The 14596-nt window shown below is 40.7% G+C and overlaps 1 protein-coding gene across 1 annotated transcript; it reads left to right on the top strand.

The window, feature by feature from the left end:
* Positions 1-11079: 11079 nt before the first annotated feature.
* Positions 11080-14267, top strand: fas (Fas cell surface death receptor). Its single transcript, XM_028424241.1, has 9 exons — positions 11080-11235; positions 11505-11608; positions 12198-12335; positions 12534-12648; positions 12780-12850; positions 12931-13032; positions 13205-13239; positions 13478-13496; positions 13740-14267. The coding sequence occupies exons 1-9, from the start codon at positions 11087-11089 to the stop codon at positions 14027-14029; spliced, it is 1023 nt and encodes a 340-aa protein (XP_028280042.1). The 5' UTR covers positions 11080-11086; the 3' UTR covers positions 14030-14267.
* Positions 14268-14596: the final 329 nt, after the last annotated feature.

Here is a 14596-nt window from a genome sequence, read left to right on the forward strand (position 1 = left end):
TTAAGCAAGACACAAAAAGCCCAAACTGTTGCGTAGCTAACAGGTTTTTAAGGTAAAATGACACAATTGGTGGTGTGAAGAGACAGCGTGCAATGTGGCTATCACTTAGACTGTCACCTGAAGTGAAGGTGACACTGAAGTAATGCTGAAGCAAACTAAGGGGCACACGTCAGGTAACTAAAATAATTTTCCAAGTTCCATGAATGCAGATACTGTGGAGGCCTGCATTAACGTTCACATAACACATAGTAGAGATCTAGAGAGATGAAATCCTGCTCCTCCCAGTGGATTACATTCATCAAAATGTGTACAGCAGTCAAAGTTGAGTTAGCGCTCAGTAAACTTAATCTCTTGTCTTGGGGAATATATATGTCAAATACTAACATGGCCGTTTAAAGTATTGCAGTCTGTGTTGTCTTTCTGAGGCCCGTAGGTTTTCATTAACATGTTGCTGGAGGACAATTTTCCACAGGTTCTGTCTGTTGCCACGTTGGCAGCATTAAAACTAATACAAATGCACCAAAGAATGTGTAAAAGATGGGCACCGTGACAGCTCCCCAAAAACGTCAGAACATCTTAAAGGCCTCCTCCATGTTAGTGGATGGAACACAGACCCAACTAAAAACTGTTTATGGCGTGTTTCTATTTTTCAACATGTTGAACTTTGTTTAGGAGTTCATAGTTATGCTGTTGTTGGCTTAAAAAAAAAGGGAAGTAACGTTTCGGTCAGTAGCAGCAAGCTCAAGTTTGATGTGGAAGTGGGTGAGTGTTTGGGCAGAAGCATTGAAGTAGCCTCAACCGCTCAACCTCTTCTGTCCAGACTCTCTATTAAGTGAGATATTTTGGCCTCAGTTTTTATGTCATGGTCAGAATTGGTTATGTCTTTTTAAATCTTAATATACATATATTCTAACATTAGAGTCTATGGAGAATTGACTCACTTGCAGCCCAACTCCCAGGGGTTGCAGGGGGTACTGCAGTTTTTGAAACTTCAACATTGGCCTGCTCTGATTGGTTAACTTCAGGTGGCCTGAGCAGACTCCGCCCACTATTAAGTAAAGGAAAGACCCAGGGAGGTGGGAGCAACACAAACATTTGACAAAGTGATTCATGAGACACAAAATTACTGTACATTCATAGTGCAGGATGTGTCAGCGGCCATTTTTATTGCTTTCCAGGAAATGACAACAACATTTTTAACTCATTAAAAATGAAAAACAACTTGCACTGGCATATAGGTGACAGTGCAAGACATGTTATATGCATTATTTTAACATTAAATTTGGTATAAATGGCACTCTTGACCCTGCTTCTTTTGAACTAGAGTTGCAACCACACAATTAGCTTCCTGGCAATTTAATGACTAGTCTTCTCTATCATTTATAAAAACCCTGAGAGGCCACATTGCATGCATGAGGAACTCAACTCCCTGCGTCTTTGTCCAAATATTGAACTATTTCAGCTCACAAGATTGACACACGCTGTATAATTTATAATATTTTTCTTTCAAAAAAAGCTTGCTCATTCATGTTTAATTGGGAATCTGCATTATTTAGGATGTATCTACATTGAACCAGAACTTAACCTTTGCTAAAAGGAGACACACACAGCAACGACGGAAATGGAGAGAGGGAGAAATCGAGAGGAAAGGGATATCAAAGTGGAGTAAATCCGATGGTGGTTCACCACAATACACTTGAGATGTGAGGAATGAGTCAGAAAGGAGATGACTGTGTCAAAGAAAATTATGAAAGCATAAGAAATGAGGGGAAAATGAAAAAGTAGAATGCAAAAGTAGCATTCTGTTTGAACCTATAGCTCATGATTTTCAGTGAGGAGAAAATCATACAACTGCAATTGTGTCTTCGCTTCTTCAACGTGGGAGAGGCAGAGCGTGTGGAAAAGTTATTCTGTGGTGTGACAACATGGCTGCCAGTTTTTGCCCAAACTAATTGGTCTCACTCCTCCTATCCTCTGCATTTAGGTCATTTGTGTCTTCATGTAGACACACTTTACAATTGCAAAGTTTAACCACTCAAACCACATGGAAAATGTCCCCACACCCCTCTGTAACGGTTTTGTGTGTGTGTGTGTGAGAGAGAGGTAAAGAGATAAAGAGAGTGAGAGCACACCCTGATGTTTCCTGTCTCCAAGTAAAGACTGATGTATTGATGTGAACAAGATGTATGTGTTAAAAAATGCTGACATGTTTAAAATAAGTGTCGCACAACTCTCTGACACCACCACTCCCAGCTGGATGTGTGTATGTGTGTGTGTGTAACAAATTAAGTCAGATGTGTCCAGATTTAAGAGAGTACATGACACAAGTGATGTCTTACACGTCCTGATGCAACTGTGCGGATGTAAACGTGCTGTTCTTGTGTGTCTTAATACATCCAACATCACCTTCTTCCTGGATGATTTCAACCAACCAGTCTGTCAGATAAAAAAACAAATTGCTGAGGTTGCAAGTCTGTTCACTTCCTCTGTGATTTCTCTCTTGAGAGAGAGAGAGTAAGAAAGAGAGAAAGTGTGTGCATGTGTGAGAGAAAGAGGCCCTATCTGTACTTGAACACACCCCTACCACAAATAAGTGAACGTGATTCATCACTTCCTTCCTATTAAGCATGAATAGTGCAAGAGCAAAGTGTAAACCAGAACACCATGCACAACTCCACCCCTCTGCATGCATGCACGCAAGCGTGTGTGTCTGCAACCACACACATGTGCATGCCTCTATTAAACACAGCATACTTCCATATAAACTTGGTTAACAACCTGCACTACACCAGCTTTTTTGATAGTTTAAGTTTTTATATGACAGGCATGAAGCTTCATGTGTGTACGTGCAGATTCTACCGTGTGTGTGTTTGTGTGTGTGTGTCTGTGAAAAGGTTCCTCCTGCTCTCGACCTCTGGTGCCATCTGCCAGTGACAGGGCAGAAATGCAAATCAGATACAGTCAGATAATACACCACGCTCACTCCTTCCATTAGAGCAGCCTACAGAAATAAACTAGGTCAGACAGACCAGCAGCCAGCTGTGTGTGTGTGAGGCACATGCGCCTTTCTTTGTGTAGGGAGACAGCTATATGTATGTGTGTGTGGGGGGGGATGGGTTAGCAAGTAGAGGTTCATAATATTCTTAGTTCTGATACTGCACACTTAACAGTCACAAGTAATGTACAGACAAACGGCGGCTCAGCGCTGCCTTTTCAAGATTTCAGACTGAGGAGGCACTTGGAGGCTGTGTGACAGGGCAAAGGAGCTGGGTGACAAATAAAGTCTCTTATCTGAGGCTGAAATTAGACCACAGCCAGAGCACAACTGATAGGGAGCGTATTAAACTCTCGAAAAACGAACCTCCCGGGAGGGTGATGCAACGCAGAGGCAACGCTGGCGTAATGCAGACAGATGCGTCCTCCTCTCTCATATCGCTGCGACGCCTCTGAATTATGAATGAGACCCTCGTGCACCTCTTCAATCCAAAAGGCTTCTTCTCTTCATGCTTACAATATACTGTTTGTTTTCATTAATGCCTCATGCTCACATGGAGACCCCCGTATTCACCGTTGGTTGTGATAAAAAAAATCTTAAATAACGGTTGGCAGGGTATTGTATTATGGGAGATGATTTTAAATCCCCTTTGTCTGAGTAAGGACAAAGCAGATGGCTTATAGGTGCTGATCTAAGACAAATGCATCTGAAGAGCTGTTTTGATGAATACAGTATTCAATACACACACACTCCATCTTTATTTGCTGCATAAGAAATCCATGCTGCATGACATGTAAATCATTTCATTTACCTAAAATACAGTCATAAACACCCTGTATCCGATCTGTCCTACCAGAGAATAACTCTACAGCCTTTTACTCATTCCATGTGATAAACATGCAGCAATATGAGCTGAATAATAAATGACTGCATGCCTTTCAGAAACATTTCAAACATGGGCCTTCTATTTATAGACGCTCAAACATTTCCTTCTCCAGCTAACTTTCTCTGTTTTCTTTCTTCCTTCAACTGATCTCAGGCACAGATTGTAAATTCGGTCACAGGGGAGGGTCAATGATTCTCATTTCCTGCAGTTTGGTCCTCTTTTAACAAAATGACTCTCCACTCCCTGAATTCTCTGAAGTTCCTCTGAGATATATCTGCAGCTGCTCGTTTATGTGTGTGTGTGTGTGTGAATCTGTGTGCACTCACAACAGCCCGTAATGTGCATGAGTGCAGCGGCGTGGCATGGGAGCACTGTGCACAAAGTTAGACTGGAAAGGTGACATGAGATGAAAAGGTTAATATTTTCCAGACGGGTGGGTGGGAGGTGAAAGCTTTGTGTGTTCATGCAGTGTGGGTAGTGTGTGTGTGTGTGTACGTGCTTGTGTAATTTCTGTGTGGGTGAATGAGAAAAGTTTCATGCAGTGCTGTGTTCCCAGAAAGTGGACTAATTTCACTGAAGGGAGGACCAGTGTTGTCAGAGATCATGGAGCCAATCATTAGATGATAGGAAAGGAGTTAAAGGTTGGTGCATTTTGTCACAGAACTAGTTACAGTACTGTCATTTCTTATAATTTATGCACATCAGTTAAACTTCTTTCTGCCACTGTTCTTTATTCCATGTCCAGATGATGCAATATTTTTATCAGAAAGTCAAGGATTAAAATATAAAAACAACTTCACCCAGCTGTGATAAGAGCCAGCTAAGTCTATCTGTATGATGTTTATGCTGGAGTTTTAAATCCAGCGTGTATAAAGGCACCAATACTAATGCTGTTTATGATGGAGTTAGAGCCTGTGGTGGGAAAAACCTGGGAAGTGTCTATAAAAAGAACTACCATCAATAAAAGCTAAAGATATTGGCATCAATGATGATGAAAGCTTCGTAATGCTAATCCTCCTGGTCCTCAGAAATACATATAAAAACATATATATGGAATATTTAGAAGCAAGGAAATATCACGACTGGATTTGTTGCACAGGTGGAATCCTATGACAGTTCCACGCTGGAATTCACTGAGCTGCTGAGAACGGCCCATTCTTTCACAGATGTTTGTAAAAACAGTCTGCATGCCTAAGTGCTTGATTTTATACACCTGTGGCCAGGCCAAGAGATTAGGACACCTGATTCTGATCATTTGGACGGGAGAGCAAATACTTTGGTAATATAGTATATATGTATATATACATATATATACATATATACGTATATATATATGTATATATGTTTTCAGTTGTTTAAGGCGACAGTTAATAATGTGTCCAAGAGCATCTGCATTTTACAGTGGCCCAAAACACAGAAGTACCTGGGTAGATACTTCTGATTGGTTAAACTCACTTCTCGGTTCATTCCAGTTAAACAGATAACCCAGGACATTTTACAGGAAGAGGTGAAATCCCCACACTCACTTCTCATCCTCTCCAATCACAAAACACTCCCACCAATGGTTTTGAGTAAACAGGTGACCATTGTGTCTCTTAGGCTTCTCAGAAACCCTAACCTAACCCTGGGATGTGACTTGCTGCATAATCTTTAGTTGCTCTCTCAGGTCCAGTCTTAGTGTCATAACATATCCTGTGACCCATCAGAGGTAAATTCACTCATAGTAATAGGCACATATTGATGGTGTTTGTGGAAGGCAAACTTTCCGGGCTCCAGCTTTAAGTGCTTCATACAACTGAAGTTTCACGAGTCCATTATATAACTTTTCTGCTCACTTGTTTTGCACTCTGTCAAAGAATGTGGATTAGTGTGCAGTATGAGAAGTAACTCCTGGATAGCCCTGCATGGGGATTTCTAATGTAGATCACAGTTTAGGGACTGTTCACAGATTTGTGCATGAATGCAAGCTCTGAACTGAGAGAGGGGCTGTCCTTGAGGACAGAAATAGGAGGACGCCCTCTCATATAATGGTTCAGACAAAGGATAAATGAGTGGAGTGGACCCGCTCTGCGGACAGAGAGGACAGGTAAAGGACAGGACATGCAGGACTGGCATTGGTTTGGCCTGGTCTACAGCTCAGCTTCTCGCTGCTGCTGCTGCTGCTCTTTTTGATTAAGTCCCTAACTAGATTTTTCCAATACCAACAGTCCCAATAAATCCATCTCTATGGGATATTCAGCTGGCATTATCCTTGTCTCTCCTCTGGAAAAAAGACATCCAATCTGCATTCGTAACCATTGTCTTCCCACCAGACAGCCCAAAGAACGAACGCTCGCAGCCAAATCCCGCTTCCATGTGCAGACACAGACTCCATTGCCCACAGATACTCTCAGCTCTAATTAGGCAGACCGCTGGACGTGTTGCTGGGGGAAATCTCTCTGCACAGACTTATCATCTGGTGGCAGCTTTACAGATTTACGTCTTTTCATCTAGTTTATGTGTGTGTGTAAGCACACACACACACACACACATAAAGACAGGGAGATGTTGTAGCTGTGTTTGGTGATTTAGTGATGAACACATGCTTTTAACATACACAGCACTCAAGAAAAGTGTGTGACTGGGCGCTTGGTGTGTGTGTGTGTGTGTGTGGGCCCGTGCTGCAGCATGTTGCACAGCTTAGCACAGCCCTGCTGCACATGCATTTACAAAGTATACAATATGCTTCAGATGTACAGAAATACTTGCTGAGCTTTCCCCAGAGACCTGCGTCATCAGCACCGGGGTTATTTCCTGTAGCTGAACAGCAGCATGACTCTCTTCCTGTTCTGTGTGTGAAGAAGCATCAGGTTTGTCCCTGCAGTTCTTTCTTTCTTTTCAGATTTTCCTCTTTCAAGATCTCCAGTGTTTTCGACATCAACATTAAATGTTCAATTTTCAATAAAAATAAACTGAAATATATGTTAAAGACTGACCCTCATGGACTGTGATTGTGGTTAGGCCTAACAATACTAGCTCTATGAAAGATGTGCTGCTAAACTAGAAGTTCAACTATAAGGAAGTAAAAATGAAAAAGGAGGAACTCTTCTGCAACGTGCATTAAATTTATTTAAAAAATGCACAGGGCAGCTTACACAGAATGTGGCACTGACATGCCTGCAATACAATTTCTTCTTAGGGGGGAGAAAAACTTGTTGCTTTGCTTGTTATTCTGCAGTTGTGACCCAATTTCTAAAGAAAGACAGAGCATCGTGACTACAGTTAACTGAATCTATCAAACATACAGCATTAATGAACTTCAGCATACACAGCCTGTTCTCTCTCTCTCTCTCAGCTGTTACCTGCCGCCTCCCCTGAATCATCTCCTCCCTGTTCTTCTTCTTCTTCTTCTTCTTCTGTGTCCCTGGGGAGGCTTTGCTTCCAGCAGCTTCCTCCTGTAACAACAAAAACATTGTCTTATTCTATTTTATGTTTTTTCTTCCCTCTCCATCTCAGTAGAGCTATTACTCTGCCTTATTCTGCATGTGACCCCAGGGTGCTGGGAGGCGAAACACATTGGCTGTGGAGGATGATGCCGCCTCACAGAGCTGAGCTGTGTGAGCTGCAGTTCTCTGGTGGTGGTTTTTAGTAGATGTTTGGTTTTGTTGCAGTACAGCAAGCTGAGAGAGAGAGACAACAAGAAACATTTCAATGCTATTATTTAAGATAAGACAATCCTTTATTAATGCCCCCCACAAGAGAAATTAACATAAGTCCACACAAAAAAGAGATGAGCCATCTGCTTAAAAATGGCTGGTTGAGAAGTTTATGGTTTTAAAGGGAAGTTATGAACAGACAGCTACATGAGAAAATTCAAGAATGTGAGTGGGTAGATGACAAGATGTAGGTCCCATTAGGTCAGGTTTATGAAAACATCAGTTTGGATTAAACAGAGCCCATTATACACATGTCCACTTCCTCTGACTGTTAATGCCCACAAGACCACAGAAGGGTGCAGATACCTTAACACCCCATTCAACTTAACACCTCTGCATAACTGCATAACTACTGTGGTTAAATGTATTAATTCATAATTGTCCGACAACACCTGCGTGTGTTCATTTTGCTCTATAAGTAGGCCACATGAGCAGGCAGCAGGCTGGCACCAAATCCAACACTGGGACTACAAACGGATGAAATTCTACACATGCAAAAACAACCAAATCCCACAGGAGCTCTCCTTCAAGTGAAGTTTTTATTCCCCAGACAGACACTTTTACACACTTTTGTTCAAAGATAAATGTGGAACTTGGTTGAGATGAAACAAATATGGCACTTTTTTTTGTAAGAGAGAAATTATTTTTGATTCATTTTGATTTCCTGCTGCAAACAGTTCACTGTATGCATGGAAAACTATCATATCTCTGCATTGCTTAGCAACGAAAGCACGTTTTAAACATTCAATTTCACAATTCTCAAAATTTTTTGTAAAAAGTGTGTGAAATACAACCTTTTTTTTCTTTTAAAAAATCCTTACAGAGCAATGCACAGGAAGTCATGACTGTATTCATGGACCTCCACCAGCAGGGCTGCTGATAACAGAGCAATCACACCTCCTAGTGGCAAAAACTAGGTTTGCCTACATTCATCTGCAGATCATACAAATGTTCAATTTTAATCACCTTAATTACAATAATAAATGAATCCGACCAGTGCAGTGACGGCTGTTTTTCAGTCTGTTTGTATCAGCATCCTGATGGTCACAGTTCAAACAGAGATCGCCTGCGGTGTGATGTGTCCTTCAGGATGTTTTGGGATTTCCTGATACAGTGGGACTGTGTAGTTCTTCCAGCATTTAAAGAAGGCAGCCGACGATCTTCTGGGCCGAGTTTATGACCCTGTGGAGCATTTTTTTTTCTGAGCCAGCTGCCACTGCAGCTGGTGAACCATACGCTGATGCAGCAGGTTAGGATGTTCTCTGTGGAGCACCGGTAGAAGGACACCAGGAGTCTCTGAGTGGTGTTGTTGTTCCTCAGCACCCTGAGGACATAGAGTCTCTGCTGGGCCTTTTTCAGCAGTTCAGAGGTGTTCGTGCTCTAAAGACAGATGGATTAAGAACCTCAGCAAACATACACATGAAACATGCATATTGATCACTTCTGATCATCACTACAAATAAATATATACCTTCTGAAACTCTGCTGGATTTTCTGTAAAAAGAAAAAGAAAATATAAAGTTAGTGGGTGACCTCAACGATTAGGAAATACTTCTTACTTATCTGAGTTCTCATAATAATAACATGAATGTACTTATCTGTGTTGGTGGTGTGTGCTTCGGCCTCTCTTCTCCCTAAACAATGATAAAGGAGCAGAACTGTTAATGACATCATCAAAATGTAAAAAAAATTATTGATCAGGGTAAATGTTATAGAAATAAATGTATACTTATCTTTTGCAGCCCTGCTGGATGACATAAAATGAGATGGTATCAGTGAGGTGAACATAACAACATATTAGAATATAACTGCTAATAAAATATGTACCTTTGGGGCTTTTCTTTGTTTCTCTCTATTTATCTAAACAATTAATAACAGCAAAAATAAATTCTGTGTGTTTGTGTGTGTGTTTGTGTGTTTTGTCATCAAACTCTGAGGCACTTCTCTGAAGGACGATGGTCGCTGGTCTCTGTGGTCTCCGTGGTCTTCCACTTGGTGCTGGGAGGGACTTTGAACCGGCAGAGGACCAACATAAGTAGAGAGTCATCTGTACTGTTGTCCGTCACCCTCCACCAGTTCTCCAGCTTGGTGCCCTCACTGAGGTAAACGGCAGAGATGACCCTGAACACAGTGCTTCCAGTCAGATTCAATTTGCGGACACAATTTCTACTGTCCGCCTTCAGCAGTTCCAGATCAGCCTTGTCAGGGAGAAGTGGTGTCAGAAAAGTTCTGACAGCATACGCGCTGGTCCCTCAGTGAGCCAAGATGGAGTAGTTCTCTAAAAGACTCGGCTCTAATATTTGGAGCATTTAAAGTGAGCTGCAGTGTTTTAAATGGTATGAATGTAAGTCCTGCTCTGAGCTGGCTTTGCAGAGTTCACTGACTGTTATGTGTGACTGTTTGACTGATTATACACTGGCCATTATGTCAGCAATAAGTTGATCAACTCAGCCAGTCAATATGGTTACATCCATACCTTACATTTACATGTTTACATTTGAATATTTAACATTTAAGTTGCCTGCACCTAATCCACTGTGTGTAAACTCCATAACAACACCACATCTGCACTGGCTACAGGACATGATGAACATTATATCCACATATATCATTTAATTATTGTTCAGGCTCTGTGTGAGGCTCTGTGTGTCAAAATGATCTATGCTGTCTAAACTTAGCTGTTACTCTGAGGACATGAAAACTCTGCTAAAGACTCATCTATTCATAATCCATCATTTTTAACCTCTAATCAAGCACAAACAACAAAAACATGTCATAAGCTTTGATGTTAAACCCAGGTTAACCACACTCTCTCCATGCAGACTGGCAGAGACCTGGAGTCCACTCCAATCACCAAAAAGGGGTGATCTCCTTTCCCTTCTATCTAAAGGTTACCCTACAACACCCCAAATACAACACATAGTTACAATACATTTCTTTACACACAAGGCATTTACTTGTAGTATTGAGTACAAGACATGTATTTGTTTCATGTGTTATTTGCTGTTTATTGCACATTAAACCCCATTTTACACATTTAAACAGGCCCAGGGCTAAACAATGATCAGTTTTTGGATAACATTGATTTTTCAATTTGTGAATATAACAGCAGCTGAACTGAAATGTGTGTCACAGAGACACACATCCACCAGAACCAGATCAGGCTATCTCAGACATTTTTAAATAAACTACAGTTTATTTTGATTATTTTACAGCAATGCCAACCTATCCAACAGCTATATTCCTCCTGTAGTTAATTTAGAGGTTACTTGGAATAAAGATAGGAACAAAGATTTTGATGAGTAACTCTTTATTTTTAGAAGCCTATGAAGAAGTGTACACATTTTATTCACAAAGTGGATAATTCTGATGTTTGTCTTTGCATTATGTCAGTTAAATCGCGTCCAGCTCATCTGCAAAGCATGTGTTTAAACTTGTAGCTGTACATGTTGAAACATCGCACATCATTGGGAGTGACAGGGAAAACCCAGCCAACCCAGAAATCCCCGCATGCGCATGCGCAATCCACAGCAGCAGCAGCAGCAGCAGGGCGGTTTGAACAGTGTGTGTGATGAACAGTGCAGATGCAGGATGGCGCCTGATAGAAGCACACTTTCAGCGTGGACCATCATCGTGTTGTTCTTCGTCGCTGCGTCGCTGTAAGTTACGTTTTTATTTCACGTATTGTGACTCAGCTGTCGCTACAGGTGTGAAGTGTGCTGTGAGGCGTATACCCTGACTGTGTTAGAGCTGTCATTATAGAGCACTGCTGATGTATTAAGGCTTTAATTATGATGATATGTTGAAGTTTTTGTGGCTAATAAAGTTTGTGCAAGAGTAACCCATAAAAAGGTGACACGTAAAGTTAGCTTGTTAGTTTCGAACTACTTATAAACACTTTCGGTTTCGTTTTTGTTTGTTTCTCCAGAACTTCCGCCTCCTCTCGGGTCCATCTCCGAGGTAAAAGACAGGCTGGGTGCCAAGATGGCAGCTACACGCACGAAGGCAGGACGTGTTGTATGTGTGCAGCTGGTAGGTGTCAATGACTAAAAAAGAATAAGGAACAGCATTAACTTTAACTGTTAACCTAGCTGTCGTCTTTGATGAATATGTCATAATTTACTTTTAAAGGCAGCACCATCCTCTGGAAGAGTTATTGTTTCTTTAAGCCCTGTTTATACTGTAAACATCTGCCAGAGGCAGCAGATACATGGGTGTACTGTTACACTACTGTAGCACATATCATAGTCTCTGTTTCATAACAAACCCGCTCAACATTAGAGCCAGGCCCTCCGAGGAGCCACGGATCAGGCAGCGTCTCCAGAACATCATCATACAGGTTGATTGTAAGGCTGTTTTAGACACAAACACTCCTAACCCTTTCCTCTCTTGATGATTCATTGGCTCACAAAACAATCTAGCGGTGCAGAGAAGAGTTATGCAGTGGGTATTTTCTTTTTTGTATTGTGTGTAAGATGAGTAAGTCATACTTACAGGCTTATTAGCTTATGAGTTTTGTGTACCATAGGAAAACATTACAAGCATCTGTGTTACTTACTTGTTAAATATGATTATGACATTTTTGCCTCTGTACTCTGACTTGTGTATCTCCTCACTGTAGGTCTGCGGCTGGTGAAACACTGCACTGCTACGAGTCCAAATGATGGAAAATGTTCAATCTGCGAACCCAACACATACAACAGTCTCCCAAATTACAAAGAGACCTGTGAGCCCTGCAAGTCCTGCTCACAGCCCAGTGGTATGAACACAGTGATGCCTTCCTTTGTGACAGAAAACATTATGTATTAGGACAAACACAAGTATTGGCAATAATATTAACTATTGTTTAGGTGTCCCATACAAACAAAATCCAAATATTAAACAGCGCTTGAGTGTCTAACTTGACATTTAAGAGTCTGAAGTTTGCCTATTAACACTTACTGTACTGTCCTTTTAGCCAATATGGAGGTGGCTGAACCATGCACCGCTGCCAGGAACACAAAGTGTCGATGCAAGACAGGTTACTACTGCAGCAGTGACACAGACTGTATAGCCTGCCATCCCTGTAAAGAGTAAGTTCCTCTCAGATGCAGCTATATGTATATATATATATATATATATATATATATATATATATATATACATACAGCCATAGGATTGAAATTAATTTAATGACCTAAAATCTAAATTCTCTTTGTTCAAGGTGTGGTGATGCTGGCGTTAAAACAGCCTGTAACGCCACCAGTGATGCAGTCTGTAATGATGAAAGTCAAGGTAGTCTCTAGCACAGCGCCACATCATTTCACATCATTTCACAGTTCACAATTTAAAATAAAATGTTTTTTGTGTTTCAGCAAATCATACGGCAATTATTGTTTCCGTTGTCATCATCATCATCATTTTTGCCATCGCTTTTGCTGGTGCTCTATATCTCTTTTTTAGAAAGAGACAACACAGTTGAGTATTTCTCACTTTACAGTACATTACTAAATGCTTTATCTGACCACCAGAGGGCACACTATCCTCATATGATCCTCAGCAAAGCAGCGAAGGATCAGACAAGGATTGTGTGTTTGTTTTCCTCCTTTATCTTTCCTCTGTCTTAATTTTTTGAATTTATCTCATCAGGCAATGAACCGCAGCCAGCAGAACAAGTAGATCCAGTAAGTTATTCTTTCAGCCAACTGCTTTTACACACACACACCTGTTCTCATGGACATACGTGATAAACACTTGTCTCTCCTCTAATCTTGGCATAGCTGCCCCTTTATGTAGGAGGGACAGGTTAGTTGTGTGAAGCATTTGGTGTTCTTCATGTGTGTGTCATCTCTGTCAGTGTTGATGTAACGCACGTGTAAACAGTTTGATTTCAATTTTAACATTCACTCTACTGCTTTACAGCTGTTACCGCAACTTAAAGGTAAGAACATTGCGATTTTATACATCCAGTTTGCCCATTAGATTATGTTAGCATGCTTTACATTCAACAAACAGAATAGTCAGTGACTATGATTATATAGAAATATTTCAAAAGAAATAGCATTTCAATTAAGATTTAAACTGAACTACTTTATATTGACTGGAAATAAAGTGGTTATTAGTGTGGAAATTAGTGTATTTTTTTGCACTGTTCCCTATTCTCATTTTTTTTACATGAATACAGGTCTGGAACTGCAGCCTCTCCTGCCTGACCTTGCAGAGGTGCTTGGATGGAAAACCATGAAAGAAGTAGCCATGCGCACTGGGATGCTTAACACTGCTATTGAGTCCTGTAGACAGAACCACCCGGGTAACGCTCAGGAACAGACACTAGAACTACTGAGCACATGGGTCGAGAGGCAGGGCAGGGAAGCCCCAGAAAAACTGATCACAACCCTTCATACGAGTAGAGAAAGGATGAAGGAAGAGAGGGTCAGAAAGATTTTTTCTGATAAACTAGATGATAAAGTATGACTTTTACATCACTGCTGTCTGATGTATGAGTTTTTATTCTAAAAAAGCGAGAATGCTGAGATTCTAGATTGACAGGTTTTCATGTTGTGTGAAATTATTTCTCTTATTCTCTCTATTCTGCATGCACTACTTTTTGCTTCTGTTCATGTGTTATTGTGGTGAGAGCCCCTCATCACAGCTTTTATTTTGTGCAACAATGCTAAATAATGTGAAATTAAATAGTTCTTTTTATTCTCTATTCTGTTTTGTCTGTTATTTGATAAACTTGACATTTAAAACAATGTTATATAAAAATTCAGTGCTGAAGTTTTAGTGACTTATTTGATTTGAATTCAGGTCAATGTGTAATTGTTGCATATATCTATAAATATGTATTTATACCTCTATTAATGATGAGCTGTGATTGGTTGATGACATCCAGAATGTTCTTGGTGTCCACTGCAAAGGTGTCAGAGGACATTAGCATGTTTCTTGTAGTCCTTTTTGTAAATTGATGGCAGATTGTGATGAATGAAAGGTTTCTACATTGAATGTAGGTTGTACAGTGAGAGTTTAGAATTCATTCCA

The sequence above is a fragment of the Parambassis ranga genome, chromosome 15, assembly GCF_900634625.1.
Source record: "Parambassis ranga chromosome 15, fParRan2.1, whole genome shotgun sequence".
NCBI lineage: Eukaryota > Metazoa > Chordata > Actinopteri > Ambassidae > Parambassis > Parambassis ranga.